Below are 16,881 nucleotides of genomic sequence, written 5' to 3' on the forward strand. Positions count from 1 at the left end.
ACCATACGAAACGTAACATATCGTACTATACCGAACTAAAATATAAATAAAGTGTTGGTCCCATATTTGATGAGCTGAAATTAAAGGTTTCAGAAACGTTCCATTTGCACAAAAAGCTTATTTCTCTCAAATTTTGTGCACAATGTTAGTCTTTGCTTGGTAAAGCCCCGCCTTATCTCAGCTCACTGGTACCATAGCAACACACACCCGTAGTATGCACTCCAGCAGGTACATTGCACTGGTCATCCCCAAAGCCAACACTTCCTTTGGCCGCCTTTCCTTCCAGTTCTCTGCTGCCAATGACTGGAACGAATTGCAAAAATCTCTGAAGCTGGAGTCTTATATCTCCCTCTCTAACATTAAGCATCAGCTGTCTGAGCAGCTTACCGATCACTGTACCTGTACAATCTGTAAATAGCACATCCGACTACCTCATCCCCATAATTTGACTTACCCTCTTGCTCTTTTGTACCCGTATCTCTACTTGCACATCATCATCTGCACATCTATCACTCCAGTATTAATGCTAAATTGTAATTATTTTCGCCTCTAGGGCATATTTATTGACTACCTCCCTACTCTTCTACATTTGCACACACTGTACATAGATTTTTCTATTTTTCTTTTGTGTTATTGACTGTACGTTTGTTTATGTGTTGTTGTTGTTTTTGTCGCACTGCTTTGCTTTATCTTGGCCAGGTCGCAACTTGTTCTCAACTGGCCTACCTGGTTAATTAAAGGTGAAATAAAGAAATTACATCGCTGTAGTGATCAGTTCTCCTTTGCCAAGATAATCCATCCACCTGACAGGTGTGGCATATCAAGAAGCTGATTAAAAGCCATGATCATTACACAGTTGCACCTTGTGCTGGGGACAATACAATTACACTAAAATGTACAGTTTTTTCACACAACTCAATGCCACAGATGTCTCAAGTTTTTAGTGAGCGTGCAATTAGCATGCTGACTGCAGGAATGTCCACCAGTGCTATTGCCAGAGAATTGAATGTTAATTTCTCTACTATAAGCCACTTCCAACGTTGTTTTTTTGGCTGTATGTCCAACTGGCCTCACAAACGCAGAACACATTTGCAACCACGCCAGCCCAGGACCTCCACATCCGACTTCTTCACATGTGGGATTGTCTGAGACCAGACAGCTGATGAAACTGAGGAGTATTTCCGTCTGTAATAAAGCCCTTTTGTGGGGAAAAACTGACTCTGATTGTCTGGGCCTCGCTCCACATTGGGTGCACCCATGCCCAGTCATGTGAAATCCATAGATTAGGGCATAATTTATTTATTTAAATTGACTAATTTCCTTATATGAACTCTAAGTCAGTAAAATCGTTGAAATTGTTGCATGTTGCGTTTTATATTTTTGTTCAGTATATCTGGGGTGTCTAGGATTTACGTACAAAATAATATGAAATACTCTCAGACTAGGTTGCATTTTAGTGTCATCAATTCGCATCAAGTCACTTCCTTACAATGCAGTTTGTTTTACTATCAGTATTTGCCTTCATGGCATAATTCTCAGATTTCAAAGCACGGCAGGCGGCAGGTTTCCTAGTGTTTAGAGCGTTGGCCTAGTAACTGAAAGGTTGCAAGATCGAATCTCCGAGCTGACATGGTAAAAATCTGTTGTTCTGCCCCTGAACAAGGCAGTTAACCCACTGTTCCTAGGCCGTCATTGAAAATATGAATTTGTTCTTAACTAACTTGCCTAGTTAAATAAATAATTATTTAAAGAAGTATTGCTTATGTTACTTTACAAACTATTTAGTTACTACTTTATTGGGGCTGTTGTATAAAATGGTTTGATTAAGGATAAAGAAGACAGATGAACAATATGCTTTATAACAACACCAGTAAGCTCTCCCACCCATAACTGTATTTTACATCTATTTTAGGCTTGTTTACCCTTGAGAGGTCTTTTTTAACAAAACATTTATCATGACAATATCAGTAAACTCCCATTAGGCTCCTTTACAGTAGAGTTGGCTCATAATATGAGATGTGGCTTTTGACTGCTGGTTCAACATATCAGCGGAACAGGCCGTGTGTGTTTACTGTAGTTACCTGGCTATTGTTTGTTTGTCATCCGTGAGGTTCACGGTGACATGTATCTCACGTCTCTGTTCTTCTATTCAGGGAGAGCCTGGCAGTTTTGGAATGATGGGTCTACCAGGTCCTCCTGGCAGGGGCCTACCTGGGTCAAAGGTAAGTGGTACACACACACACACACACACACAGCATAGTGTCTTAAAAAGATCAGCTCTTGACCTGTGTTGGAAACCATGGTCCGCTGCGTGCCATAAGCCCGGTAAACTAAAGCCTAGCCATTAACTCTAGTAACTAATTCAAGTCCTCAGGTCTCAGATAAAGTGACCACTGAGTAACACACCCATGCATGTAATGCTCTGTCATACACAGCACTAAAACCGTATGGTCCACATTGACAGGGTGACCTTGGACCAGTGGGGCAGTCTGGGCCTGTAGGAGACCCTGGAGTGGGCATCGCTGGGTCGACGGTAACCTCAACGGACAGTTAGAACATGGCCTAGCTTTATTACATTATTGCCAAGGTTTTGGCAGCAAGCTAGTACTACAATGACACATATTTTTCTGTGTGTGTTTCTCTCCCATTCAGGGTGAGAGGGGGAACCCTGGACCTGTTGGACCACCAGGGTTGAAGGGAGACGGCTACACAGGACCTCAGGTGGGACTATTGATGTTGCTAGTTATTTAAAACCCCTAGTCTAGTTCGCCAGCCCTGTATCTCTGTATTTGAAGTTACTTGCAGATGTATGGGAAATATATATAATATAATATAAAAACTGCACAGTATCACTTGTTTATTAAGTTACATAGCATCCTCATAGCCTTCATAAGAGATTTAGTATGCATTGAAAATTAAATCCCAACACATGAACCCAGTCTTGTTCTTGTTGGTAAACAGGGCCTCCCAGGGTTGCCAGGGCAACCAGGAGAGTTGGGACATGAAGGGAAAGGATTACCTGGCCCTAAGGTAAGAGCTGAACTTACCTTATACACACAATGTTACCTTATACATACACACAATCCTTCACACAATGAATCACAGTTTTACAGGTACGGTTTTATACTCTCTCTCTCTCTATCTCTCATGAGTGTATATACTGCACTGTATGTGTACAATGAAACATTAATTCATATTATGTTTGTGTTTCAGGGTGACAGAGGTTCATCAGGACTTCCAGGGCCAACAGGACCTCCTGGTATTGGTCTGCTGGGACTTAAGGTCAGTCATGACCGGAAACACAGGATTAGTCCAGAAACAGCCTGCATCCCGTTACCCCTACCCCCTACCACGTAGCCCCTACCCCCTTGCCCCTACCCTTTACCCCCTAACCCCTACCCCCTAGCCTAGCCCCTACCCCCGGCATAGATCCTTCATCTGCTGTAGATCTTCTTGTAGACACCTTTTGTCAACATCTCTTGTTTCTTTTCAATGCCAGTGTACTTTTAATTAAGGTTTATTTTTGAAAATTGTAATGTGGAACTGAACTAATGTTTGTGTGTTTTGCAGGGTTCTGTGGGTCAGCCAGGTCCACCTGGTCTGTTAGGAATAACAGGAGAGGGCATCCAGGGGCCCAAGGTAGGGCCTCATTATCACGCTGGACTGGCCTGAGATAGTGATTTATAATGATGATAATGGTGTCATATTTATATCATGACACAAGGTGAGACCCAGATGCAGACACAGGAGGCAGATGGTTGGAGTCTTACAAGGTTTATTAATCCAAAGGGAGTAGGCAAGAGAATGGTCGTGGACAGGCAAAAGGTCAAAACCAGATCAGAGTCCAGAAGAAGTGGCAGACAGGCTCATGGTCAAGGCAGGCAGAAAGGTCAGGCAGGCGGGTACAGAGTCCAGAAACAGGCAATGGTCAAAACCAGGAGGACTAGAAAAAGGAGAATAGCAAAAAGCAGGCGAACGGGAAAACCAGGGATAAATACACTGGGGAAAATAAGCGACACCTGGAGGGGGTGGAGACAATCACAGGGACAGGTGAAACAGATCAGGGCGTGACGATTTATTGGATACTTATGTCATAGTGACAATCTATCAACTGCAATTCTAATTAAATGCCAATGTAATTATAGTGCAGTATGTCATTCATGGCCCCAGAAACAAAAGACTGTTCTATGTTCAAGTGGGGAACCACAGGTAATAGGGCATTGGGCCACCACGTGCCAACAGAACAGCTTCAATGCACCTTGGCATAGATTCTATACTGGTCTGGAACTCTATTGGAGGGATGCAACACCATTCTTCCACAAGAAATTCCATTTTGTTGATGGTGGTGAAAAAACACTCTGAGGCGCAGCTTCAGAATCTCCCATAACCATTCAATTGGGTTGAGATCTGGTGACTGACACACCCTTTAAACCTCCTATGCTTCTTCTAGCCATGGTAGCCAAGACAATGGGCAACTGTGTATTTATACATGACCCTAAGCATGATGTATACAGTATTGTGAGCTGTTTTAACATTAGCAATGATTAATCATACTAATCATTAGCCTTGTCTTTTTTTTGACATTCAGGGAGAGCCTGGGTTCGAGGGGCCAAAGGGCCCCCGGGGGCTTCCAGGGGATGGCTTTCCAGGAGAAAAGGTACAAACTTAACCAATACTTTTGATCCCTGCAGGAATTGAACCAGCAACTTGAGCCACACAGGACTGTAACTGCCAAACACACACAGACTGGTTCAATGCCAACATGGACACACAACCATTTGCTGTTCAATATAAATGTTCTTGTTGATGTTCTTCACGATAATGTTGTCATATTACTGTACACAGGGAGACAGGGGGATTCTTGGAGACCGTGGGAAGAAAGGAGACCAGGGAGAATTTGGAGAGCCAGGATCTATAGGACCCATGGTATGATAGTCTTCTGGTCCCATCATGGTCATAAAATAACGTATGTCATGGTTAATTTATATGTTGATCGCTAACCTGTGTTCAAACTTGCAGGGGAAATCTGGTGAGAAGGGGGATCCTGGCTTGACAGTGAGTAGAGCACAAAATCCATACGGTTTTATAATGGCACCTTTATGTCTCTCAACCACATTTGAATATCTTTCATGTTTTCCTCTTCCACCCACAGAGAGAGGAAGTCATCAAAATTATCAGGGAAAGTTGTGGTGAGTTAAAACAGCTCATTGACTATTCATACCTGTAGAACATAAACACCATTGTTAAAGTGTTAGCCAACATTTATTCTTTCTAAGGAACTGTGCACAGAGCTCCCTAGAAAACAGTGGCAATTGTTACTATTGCTGGACAATCCTTTGCTAAATAAATAAACGTGAATAAATCAAATGTGCTTCTGTTTGCTCTTTGGGTTCTAGGCCAGGTTACTGTAAAACACTATGTGACAACTGCGGATGTAAAAATGACTTAAATAAATTTGATTGATATAGACTGTCTCTATGTTTATGTTCTCAGGCTGTGGTGTGAAGTGCAGAGAGAGTCCTCTGGAGCTGGTGTTTGTGATTGACAGCTCAGAGAGCGTTGGACCGGAGAACTTCGAGGTGGTCAAGGACTTTGTGAACACCCTGATTGACCGTGTATCTGTGAACCGCGACGCCAGCAGGATCGGTGTGGTCCTCTACAGTCATGTGGACATAGTGGTGGTCAGTCTGACGCAGCAGTCCAGCCAGAACGACGTCAAGGTCAGTAGTATTGAAGCAGATGAGTACCTGTCACAGACTGGGTTCGAATCCCGGGTCTCCTGCATGTCACAACTGTATTAGCCCTCTGAGCTAAAGCCTAGACATTCTTGAAGCAGATCTGTGTTTATTCTGCTGTATCGTTTTTCTGTCTGATGTTAATTACACTAACTCTTTCATCCCCTGGTATGTCTATCATCTATTTATGTCTGACTATCTGTCTGTCTGTGTAATTTCTCTCAGGCTGCGGTGAGGAAGATGCCGTACCTGGGCGAGGGCACCTTTACGGGTAGTGCCATTGGGAGAGCCAACCAGCTGTTCCAGGCCTCGCGGCCCGGTGTGCGTAAAGTTGCCGTGGTACTAACCGACGGGCAGGCAGACCGACGTGACGCAGTGCAGCCCGAGGAAGCTGCCAGGGAGGCCCACACCGCCGGCATTGAGATGTTTGTCATCGGCGTGGTGAATAAGAAAGACCCGCTGTACGCAGAGTTCCAATCTGAGATGATCGCTATCGCCTCCGACCCAGACGAGGAGCACATGTACCTGATCGACGACTTCATGCTGCTGCCCAGTATGTGGCTCTAGATGAAGTTCAAGACTCTAGATGAAGTTGTAGACTCTAGATGAAGTTGTAGACTCTAGATGCAAATTGTAGACTCTAGATGCAAATTGTAGACTCTAGATGCAAATTGTAGACTCGAGATGCAAATTGTAGACTCGAGATGCAAATTGTAGACTCGAGATGCAAATTGTAGACTCGAGATGCAAATTGTAGACTCGAGATGCAAATTGTAGACTCGAGATGCAAATTGTAGACTCGAGATGAAGTGCTAGACTCGAGATGAAGTGCTAGACTCGAGATGAAGTGCTAGACTCGAGATGAAGTGCTAGACTCTGCCTAGTATATGGTTCTAGTTCGGTTTTATTTACATCCAGTCATAGCAGTCAATACAAAATTAAATCCATGTGAACGGCATCGGCCTATCTAAATAGATATGCTTAAATTGATAAAAGAACAGACAACAGATCTATTCTAACAACTCTACTGACCAGCCTCGTTAAGGGGTTTGTGAAGGAGATATCTTGATTTCTGTAGATCGGCACGGAACAGTGCCAAAATTGCTTTATAACAATAACGTGATAATGATATAATTTTTTATATATAAATAGAATATTTAAAATGTAAGTATTTGAGAATAAACAAACAGTGTGAAAATGCATTGCACAAAACGCTGTCACTATAGTTGCAGTATTGTAAAGTCTTTAAGAGTGATAGTGTCAGGACCCGGTTTCGAACCTGGGTCTCCGGAGTGAGAAACAGTCACTTAACCAACTGAGCCACGAATAGACAGCAGAAACCAGAAGATGAGGCAGACACAGCAGTACTTAAGACGGTGTATTTAATGAAGAAAAAATCCTAAAAATAAAAAATGGCAAATCCAAAAGGTGGAAGGAAAAACACAAAAAGATCTAAAAAGAAACTCACCAAAACTAAACTAAAACAAAAAACAGAATACCACAAGAACGTTACCCGGAATCGACAAGAGCACACAGAACACTAGGGCAGGGTGCCAACATACAAACACAGAGCACAGAACTGAGGGAAACAAAGGGTTTAAATACAATCAGGGGAAACGAGACACAGGTGCAAACAATAATGGGGGTCAAGGGAAAAACACAGGGACAAAAAGCACAATGGGGACATCTACTGACAAACAACTGGAACAACCCTGGCCAAATCCTGACAGAATCCCCCCCCTAGGAACGGCTCCTGACGTTCCTACCAGCTCTCTCAGGGTGGAGGACCCTGAACTGACGAATGAGGTCAGGGTCCAGGATGTCTTTGGCAGGAACCCAGGAGCGCTCCTCAGGACCGTAGCCTTCCCAGTCCACCAGATACTGCCAGGACCGCTGCACCCGGCGGGAATCCAGTATCCGGTGGACGGTATAAGCCGGCTGGCCTCCAATGACACGAGGCGGAGGGGAGGTCTGTCTGCCGGGACAAGGGAGAAAAAACAACAGGTTTTAACAAAGACACATGAAATGTGGGATTAATCTTAAGGGATCTGGGTAAGTGTAGGCGATAAGAAACTGGGTTAACTCTCCTGGCAACCTTGAAGGGACCGATGTATTTTTGGGACAGCTTGCGAGACTCCACCCGTAGAGGTAAGTCTCTTGTGGAGAGCCAGACTCTCTGGCCGGGGCGCAGGGTAGGCCCGGGACGGCGACGTCTGTTGGCTTGTTGTTGATACCTCTGTGAGGAACGCATCAGATTAAGACGGGTCTTCCTCCACATAAGCCGACAGCGTCTGACGAATCTCAAGGCTGAAGGCACACTGACTTCTGCCTCCTGGTCCGGGAACAATGGAGGAGCATAGCCAAACTGACACTCGTGCGGGGACATACCAGTGGAGGAGGAGCGCAAGGTGTTGTGCGCGTATTCGGCCCAAACAATAAAGGATGACCATGTGGACGGGTTGTCACGAGTCATACATCGGAGGGTAGTTTCCAGCTCTTGATTCATCCTCTCTGTTTGGCCGTTGGACTCCGGATGGTACCCTGAAGATAGACTGGCAGAAGCCCCCATGAGTTGGCAGAAGGCCTTCCAAAACCTTGAGGCGAACTGGGGACCTCTGTCAGAAACCACATCTTGAGGAATGCCGAAGACTCGGAACACATGATTAATTACCAACTCAGCCGTTTCCTTGGCAGAAGGTAACTTAGTCAGAGGGACGAACCTGGCCGCCTTTGAAAACCTGTCGATTATGACTAGGATAGTAGTATTGCCATGGGATGGAGGAAGTCCAGTAATAAAGTCCAATGAGATATGGGACCAGGGTCTGTGGGGAACAGGTAAAGGGTGAAGGAGTCCTTGAGGGCGGAGGTGAGAAGATTTGCCCTGGCAGCACACGGGGCAGGCATTGACGAAAGTGGCAACGTCTTCTCTTATGGTAGGCCACCAGAACTTACGCTGGATGAACTCCAAGGTGCGACCTACGCCCGGATGACAGGTGAGGCGAGAGGAGTGCCCCCACAGAAGGACCTGAGTCCTCACTGCCTTGGGGACAAACAACCGATTGGCAGGGCCTCCTTTAGGGTCCGGTTCGCTAGCTTGAGCACGTCTCACGGTATCCTCAACTTGCCACGAGATCGGAGCCACAATCTTAGCAGCAGGAAGGACAGGCATGTCCGTGTCATCTCGAATGGCAGGAGCGTAGACTCGGGACAGGGCATCCGGTTTGAGATTCTTCGACCCGGGCCGATAGGTGAGGATAAACTGGAATCGATTGAAGAAAAGAGACCATCTAGCTTGTCTAGAGTTCAATCGCTTCGCCTGCTGGATATACTCCAGATTTTTGTGGTCCGTAAGCACTTGAAACGGGTGAGAAGCCCCCTCGAGCCAGTGTCTCCATTCCTTCAATGCCATCTTAACCGCTAGGAGTTCACGATCCCCCACATCGTAGTTCCTCTCAGTCGGGGTAAGCCGGTGTGAGAAGAAAGCGCACGGATGAAGCTTCTTGTCTTCACCCCTCTGAGACAGGACAGCTCCGACACCAACCTCTGATGCGTCTACCTCCACCACAAATGGTTCATCCGTAGTCGGTAGTATCAGGATGGGAGCAGAGAGGATGCGCTGCTTGAGTCCTTGGAAGGCCGTCTCAGCTTCTCTTCCCCAAAAAAACCTTGCATTGCCACCTTTGGTTAAAGCTGAGAGAGGAGCTGCCACCAAACTGAAGTTCTTGATGAACTTGCGGTAAAAGTTTGTGAAGCCCAGGAAACGCTGAACATCCTTAACGGATTTGGGGGTGGGCCAATCCGCTACCGCCCCTACCTTCCTAGGGTCCATTTGGATTCGACCGGGTTCCACTACAAATCCCAGGAATTGTACTCGGGATGAATGGAATTCACATTTTTCCGGCTTAACGTACAGATGGCTGTCCAGGAGGCGTTTGAGTACTTGTCTGACATGCTTAGTGTGTTCTTGAAGGGAGCTCGAAAAGATGAGGATGTCATCCAAGTAAACGAACACAAATATGTTAAGCATATCCCTAAGCACATCGTTTATGAGCGCTTGGAACACCGCTGGGGCGTTGGTCAGGCCGAAGGGCATCACCAAGTATTCATAGTGACCAGTAGGCGTGTTGAAAGCGGTCTTCCACTCGTCACCAGGTCTGATCCGCACAAGATGGTATGCGTTCCGCAGGTCAAGCTTAGTGAAAACAACTGCTTCCTGGAGCAGCTCGAAGGCTGTGGCCATAAGGGGTAGCGGGTAACGGTTACGGACGGTTATGTCATTGAGTCCCCGGTAGTCGATGCAAGGACGTAACCCACCGTCTTTCTTGGCCACAAAGAAAAACCCTGCTCCCGCCGGGGAGGTGGATGGACGCATGAGGCCTGCTTCCAGAGAGTCCTTGATGTAGGTATCCATAGCAGCTCGTTCGGGTGGAGATAGGGAAAAGATCCGACCCCTGGGGGGCAAGTGCCCGGAAACAGGTCGATGGGGCAATCGTAAGATCTATGGGGTGGTAGCATGGTGGCCCTCTGTTTGCTAAACACCAGTTTGAGGTCATGGTAACACTCGGGAACTCGGGTCAGGTCGATGGATTCTAAAGACTCGGGAGTAGAACTCGGGGAATTCTGGAAAATACAAGTAGCTTGGCACGTAGGACCCCACTGCTTGATAGTGCCCACAGACCAGTCGATGTGAGGGTTATGGCTGTGAAGCCAGGGGTATCCAAGGACGAGAGGGAACTCGGAACAGGAGATCAAATGAAAGTTCATCAATTCCTGGTGTTGTGAAACTGAAAGTCTCAAGGAGGTAGTGACATGAGTGACAAGTCCAGATCCCAAAGGGCTTCCATCCAATGTAGTAACCCTCATGGGTTCACTTAGAGGTTCAGAGGGAACGCCATTCTCCTTCGCCCAGACACCATCCATGAAGTTACCTGCGGCTCCAGAGTCTACCAAGGCTTGAAGGTGAAGCTTGTGGTTGTCCCAGGAGAGGGTGACTGGAATGAGCAGACGGGAGTTGGACGGATGGGAGGAGGTTATGTTTCCCGTTACAGTTCCCCCTGGTCTGTACGGGACAGAGCGTTTCCCTGGAGCCCGGGACACGTGGAACGGAAATGGCCCGTTTTGCCGCAATATAGACAGCGTCGCTCCCTCATCCGGCGGTCTCTCTCAGCCTGGGAGATGCGTCCAATCTGCATGGGTTCCGGTGGAGCCAGTGATGATAAAGGTGGGAACTCGGAGCTGGGACTGATAGGGGCTAGAGGTCTACGGTTGAGTTCTCTCTCTCTCAGACGCTGGTCAATGCGTGAGGCCAACTTGATCAGGGACTCGAGATTGTCCGGTGGTTCCCGAGTGGCCAGTTCATCTTGGATAGTGTCGGAAAGGCCTTTCAGAAAGCACACCGTGAGCGCCTCGTTGTTCCAGCCACTCGCTGCTGCTACCGTGCGGAACTGGATGGCATAGTCCGTCACGCTGCGCCAACCTTGATGGAGAGTCAGGAGCTGTTTGGCTGAGTCAGAACCACTGCTTGGGCCTTGAAACACTCGTTTGAATTCCTCAGCAAAGGCAGAGTAGCTGGCACAGCAGGAACTATGGGCATCCCACATAGCAGTAGCCCAGGCCAGGGCTTTTTCCGACAGCAGGGTGATGATATATGCGATCTTAGACCGGTCGGTGGGAAACGACGAGGGTTGCAGCTCAAAGGAGAGAGAACATTGAGTGAGAAACCCTTTACAAGCACTTGGATCACCTGAGAACCGTTGGGGAGGTGGAAGACGAGGTTCAGCCAGGGGTTAACTGCCATGGGTACGTGAACTTGAGGTACTGGGACGGGAACTGTTGCCGGGGTAAGTCGATCAGACATTTGCTTAATGGAAGTCAGCATCTCCGACAGAAGATGAGAATGTCTTGCCATTAAGGCCTCTTGCTGAACCAGGGCGGCTTCGTGGCGTTGGACAGTCTCCTGGTGGTGGGACAGCGTGGCAAAAAGGTCCTGGGAACTGGCTGCCTCTGGGTTCATTTTTGGCTCTGTGTTTCTGTCAGGACCCGGTTTCGAACCTGGGTCTCCGGAGTGAGAAACAGTCACTTAACCAACTGAGCCACGAATAGACAGCAGAACCCAGAAGATGAGGCAGACACAGCAGTACTTAAGACGGTGTATTTAATGAAGAAAAAATCCTAAAAATAAAAAATGGCAAATCCAAAAGGTGGAAGGAAAAACACAAAAAGATCTAAAAAGAAACTCACCAAAACTAAACTAAAACAAAAAACAGAATACCACAAGAACGTTACCCGGAATCGACAAGAGCACACAGAACACTAGGGCAGGGTGCCAACATACAAACACAGAGCACAGAACTGAGGGAAACAAAGGGTTTAAATACAATCAGGGGAAACGAGACACAGGTGCAAACAATAATGGGGGTCAAGGGAAAAACACAGGGACAAAAAGCACAATGGGGACATCTACTGACAAACAACTGGAACAACCCTGGCCAAATCCTGACAGATAGATCATGTTTCATCACATCCCAACTATGCTCACTGCATGGCCTGTTTAAAAAGGACATTTGGGAAAATGTCACCCTTATTCGTGATGCCTGCCATCACTGCCATCAGATACTTTAAAGAATGGCTGCCTTTAAAAAGCAACAAATCCATTTGAAGACGTCCTGTAATGTAAATGTAAAAGACGTCCTGTGTCAATGATATAAGTCAGAAACAGTTATTCTAGTGTCAAAATTGACGACTGAGTCAAAATAGGATAATTTTGGTCATAAAGTCAGTCTTGTCTAAAACGGAGCATAGACAGTGAGACAGACCAGCCCAGCAACTCTGAATTTGTTTACATAAGACAACATGTCACACATTTAACTTGAGAAATACTGCACCAAACACCTTAGTTAGATGTAAAATTGTGCAACATCCTCGGCAAAAATTTCTAAATTAATTACAGATTTGAGTTACTGTATCTTAGCTTCATTCTGTGGATTTTGAGGAGGGTAAAACACATATACAGTGTTTTATGGGGGACAAATATCATTAACCAAATGCAGAATCAGTCAGAAAACACCTCCAAGACTGAAATCTTATTTTTCTAATGAGCAACAGAAAAACCCATGTGCCAATCGACGTGTTCAGTCGCTCTTTAAAGTTTAAACCAAAGGTTATATGCATGACCAAGTGGTAGAGTTCCCACACTAGCTCGAGAAACAGCCCAGTGACATTCTATTATGACTGGTGATGACTGTTCTGTGTTTTGAAACTCCCTGGATGACTATTTAATCCTTTAATAGCTTGAAATGAACTTGATTGAGGTTGATTACAGTCTTTTAAACTGTCTGTCTTGGCACAGCCCTGGAGAGTACGCTGCTCAGCCAGATCTGTGAGCACAACGGTGGAACCCTCTTCATCCACAACTCCATACCCACCCTTGAGGTTTACAGAGAAGTTCCAGACAGGGGGCGCATACCCAACTTTGAGGACGATTACAGAAGAGTAAGAGAGAACACTTTTAGGACTTACGGGATGAAGGAAAAAGGAAACCGCACACTGTTCTTGATCGTATCACGGATATTTAATAAGATTACGTATTGGCCTCACGACCTTCGTCAGAGAAAGCTCTGACGAAGGCCGTGAGGCCAATACTTAAGCTTACTAAATAGCAGTGATATTATCAAGAGCAGTGTGAGGTTTCCTTTTTCCTTCATCTTGTTCAACTGTTGCCATGCACCTGCAAAAAATATTGCTCAGGTGTGCGAGTGCCTTTTGAATTTTGTAGGACTTACTGGAGGAACTTACTAAGACACTTAAGACGAACAAATGGACAAAACCACATTAAAGTAGACATTACAGACAATGGCCAAAACCACATGAAAGTAGACATTTCACATGATCATACCAATACACAAATTACACTCAAACAAACTATGTATTACACTCTAATAAACTACACCCTAATAAACTACACTCTATCAAAATACAAAGGGCTGTAAATAGCTGCGTAAGACTCTAACATCCAGTCTGTTACCATGACTGCTGCAGTGATCACTATGTCTGGAATGCGTAGTCATTTGATATTTCTTCCTCTGTATATTTCTCCCTCTCCAGCCTGGACCACCAATATTTGAGAATGAGAGCCCTCCCTCCTCACGGGCCCCAGAATCCCCCGGCTTCAACGAGAATGGAATCGACACTGGCAAGACATCGGTCTTCGAGGTACCCCTGAACAAGCTCCCAGACGTCATGACAGCAGCATCAGGGGGCCCAGGGGGGAAGCAGCAATCCAAAGTTATCTCTATGGTGGGACCCCAGACCCCCCAGACACCCACCAACTGGCAGTACATCCCCAAGACCACCCAGCCTCTGCCAGACATCCTTGTACCAGGTGAGTCTCTTTTTTTTAATGACCATTTGAGAAATTACATTATGTAGGATACATCTCAAACTGTACAAACAATTGATTGGGAAACATTTCCTCATTATTCCTTTGAAATGTTTTGTCTATGGTATTTATTTATCCTTTATTTAACTAGGAAAGTCGGTTAAGAACAAATTCTTATTTACAATAACAACCTAGGAACAGTGGGTTAACTGCCTTGTTCAGGGGCAGAACAACAGATTTTTCCTTGTCAGCTCGGGGATTCGGTCTAGCAACCTTTGGGTTACTAGTCCAACGCTCTAACCACTAGGCTACCAGCCTAGTCCAACGCTCTAACCACTAGGCTACCTGCCTAGTCCAACGCTCTAACCACTAGGCTACCTGCCTAGTCCAACGCTCTAACCACTAGGCTACCTGCCTAGTCCTAACGCTCTAACCACTAGGCTACCTGCCTAGTCCAACGCTCTAACCACTAGGCTACCTGCCTAGTCCAACGCTCTAACCACTAGGCTACCTGCCTAGTCCAACGCTCTAACCACTAGGCTACCTGCCTGGTCCAACGCTCTAACCACTAGGCTACCTGCCTGGTCCAACGCTCTAACCACTAGGCTACCTGCCTGGTCCAACGCTCTAACCACTAGGCTACCTGCCTGGTCCAACGCTCTAACCACTAGGCTACCTGCCTGGTCCAACGCTCTAACCACTAGGCTACCTGCCTGGTCCTAACGCTCTAACCACTAGGCTACCTGCCTGGTCCAACGCTCTAACCACTAGGCTACCTGCCTGGTCCAACGCTCTAACCACTAGGCTACCTGCCTGGTCCAACGCTCTAACCACTAGGCTACCTGCCTGGTCCAACGCTCTAACCACAAGGCTACCTGCCTGGTCCAACGCTCTAACCACTAGGCTACCTGCCTAGTCCAACGCTCTAACCACTAGGCTACCTGCCTGGTCCAACGCTCTAACCACTAGGCTACCTGCCTGGTCCAACGCTCTAACCACTAGGCTACCTGCCTGGTCCAACGCTCTAACCACTAGGCTACCTGCCTAGTCCAACGCTCTAACCACTAGGCTACCTGCCTAGTCCAACGCTCTAACCACTAGATTACCTGCCTAGTCCAACACTCTAACCACTAGGCTACCTGCCTAGTCCAACACTCTAACCACTAGGCTACCTGCCTAGTCCAACACTCTAACCACTAGGCTACCTGCCTAGTCCAACGCTCTAACCACTAGGCTACCTGCCTAGTCCAACGCTCTAACCACTAGACTACCTGCCTAGTCCAACACTCTAACCACTAGATTACCTGCCTAGTCCAACACTCTAACCACTAGATTACCTGCCTAGTCCAACGCTCTAACCACTAGGCTACCTGCCTAGTCCAACGCTCTAACCACTAGGCTACCTGCCTAGTCCAACGCTCTAACCACTAGGCTACCTGCCTAGTCCAACGCTCTAACCACTAGGCTACCTGCCTAGTCCAACGCTCTAACCACTAGGCTACCTGCCTAGTCCAACGCTCTAACCACTAGACTACCTGCCTAGTCCAACGCTCTAACCACTAGACTACCTGCCTAGTCCAACGCTCTAACCACTAGACTACCTGCCTAGTCCAACGCTCTAACCACTAGACTACCTACTGTTACCTGGTAGACTCAGATCTGTTTCCTTGTTCAGGGTTGTCACATCTTTAACAAACAGACGTATTAACCCATTTGTCTCTCTGTTAGTCTCTGTGTGTTGAAGTATAAAGTCCTATCTATAAGTATTTATAAAACAAGTGTAATGCTTTATAACTTGTTATTAGGATGAAGAAGCCTTTATAAAGTCTTACAAAAACTGAAGAGAAGAGAATCATTAGATCATTTGTTTTGGTACTGTCCATATGTAGTTGTTTTTGGTCGCAGCTTCAGGAATGGCTGCTGGGTGATTTAAAAAAAGTCAGTCAATCGATCAATAATATAATAATACTCTTAGCAAAAATGTGCATCTTTCATTTAGAATCAGAACTTTTCTGAAACATCACAGTACAGTTAAAATATATGACAAATAGAAATCATAACCGGATGGAGTTCAGAGATAGATGGGAGGGTTGAGTGGAGCTGAAGGATGGGACTCAAAAAAAACAAAAGACAACTATTGTAAAATATACTGTCTCCATCAAATGTATTTAGTATGTATAATCTGGAAGGAGAAGCCTATTAGTTTACTCCAATTAGTGGAGGGATGGTAGGGTTAGGGGAAAATAATAAAGGAAAAAATATATGTATGGGCGATTGGAAATGATGCAGACGATTACATCGATGGAAGCTACAATCTATCAGCAATATTAAAGCTGATCTACCCCCTAAACATTAATAAATAAATGAAACAGTATGATAAACCTCTTGTCTGTTCCAGTGGTGGGGTGCAGACAGCCGTTGGACCCTGGGCCGTGTCGTCAGTATGTGGTCAGGTGGTACTACGACACGGAAGCCAACTCCTGCGCCCAGTTCTGGTACGGAGGTTGCCAGGGTAACGGAAACCAGTTTGAGTCGGAGGCCGGGTGCAGTAGCGTTTGCGTCCGCACGTAACAGACAGTTGTGCTTTCTTTAAAGAGAGAAGGGCCGTGTGCAAATTCCCCAATGATAATGTCAGAGGGATGCACTGAGGACATGGGCTCCTATCTACAGTGCCTTGCGAAAGTATTCGGCCCCCTTTAACTTTGCGACCTTTTGCCACATTTCAGGCTTCAAACATAAAGATATAAAACTGTATATTTTTGTGAAGAA

General features: G+C 46.2%; 1 protein-coding gene across 1 annotated transcript in view; it reads left to right on the forward strand.

The window, feature by feature from the left end:
• The window catches only part of col28a1a (collagen, type XXVIII, alpha 1a), a 46,614-nt gene extending 29,931 nt beyond the window's left edge, over positions 1–16,683 (forward strand). Inside the window, exons 23-37 of the mRNA XM_064985459.1 lie at positions 2,154–2,222; positions 2,465–2,533; positions 2,653–2,721; positions 2,962–3,030; positions 3,214–3,282; positions 3,571–3,639; positions 4,589–4,657; positions 4,846–4,926; positions 5,020–5,055; positions 5,153–5,189; positions 5,494–5,720; positions 5,961–6,288; positions 13,084–13,226; positions 13,839–14,115; positions 16,511–16,683. Of these exons, the coding sequence (XP_064841531.1) occupies positions 2,154–2,222; positions 2,465–2,533; positions 2,653–2,721; positions 2,962–3,030; positions 3,214–3,282; positions 3,571–3,639; positions 4,589–4,657; positions 4,846–4,926; positions 5,020–5,055; positions 5,153–5,189; positions 5,494–5,720; positions 5,961–6,288; positions 13,084–13,226; positions 13,839–14,115; positions 16,511–16,683 (1,785 nt within the window). The remainder of the gene's footprint in view (positions 1–2,153; positions 2,223–2,464; positions 2,534–2,652; positions 2,722–2,961; positions 3,031–3,213; positions 3,283–3,570; positions 3,640–4,588; positions 4,658–4,845; positions 4,927–5,019; positions 5,056–5,152; positions 5,190–5,493; positions 5,721–5,960; positions 6,289–13,083; positions 13,227–13,838; positions 14,116–16,510) is intronic.
• The last annotated feature ends 198 nt before the right edge of the window (positions 16,684–16,881 follow it).

This window comes from Oncorhynchus masou, chromosome 13 (assembly GCF_036934945.1).
Source record: "Oncorhynchus masou masou isolate Uvic2021 chromosome 13, UVic_Omas_1.1, whole genome shotgun sequence".
Lineage (NCBI taxonomy): Eukaryota > Metazoa > Chordata > Actinopteri > Salmoniformes > Salmonidae > Oncorhynchus > Oncorhynchus masou.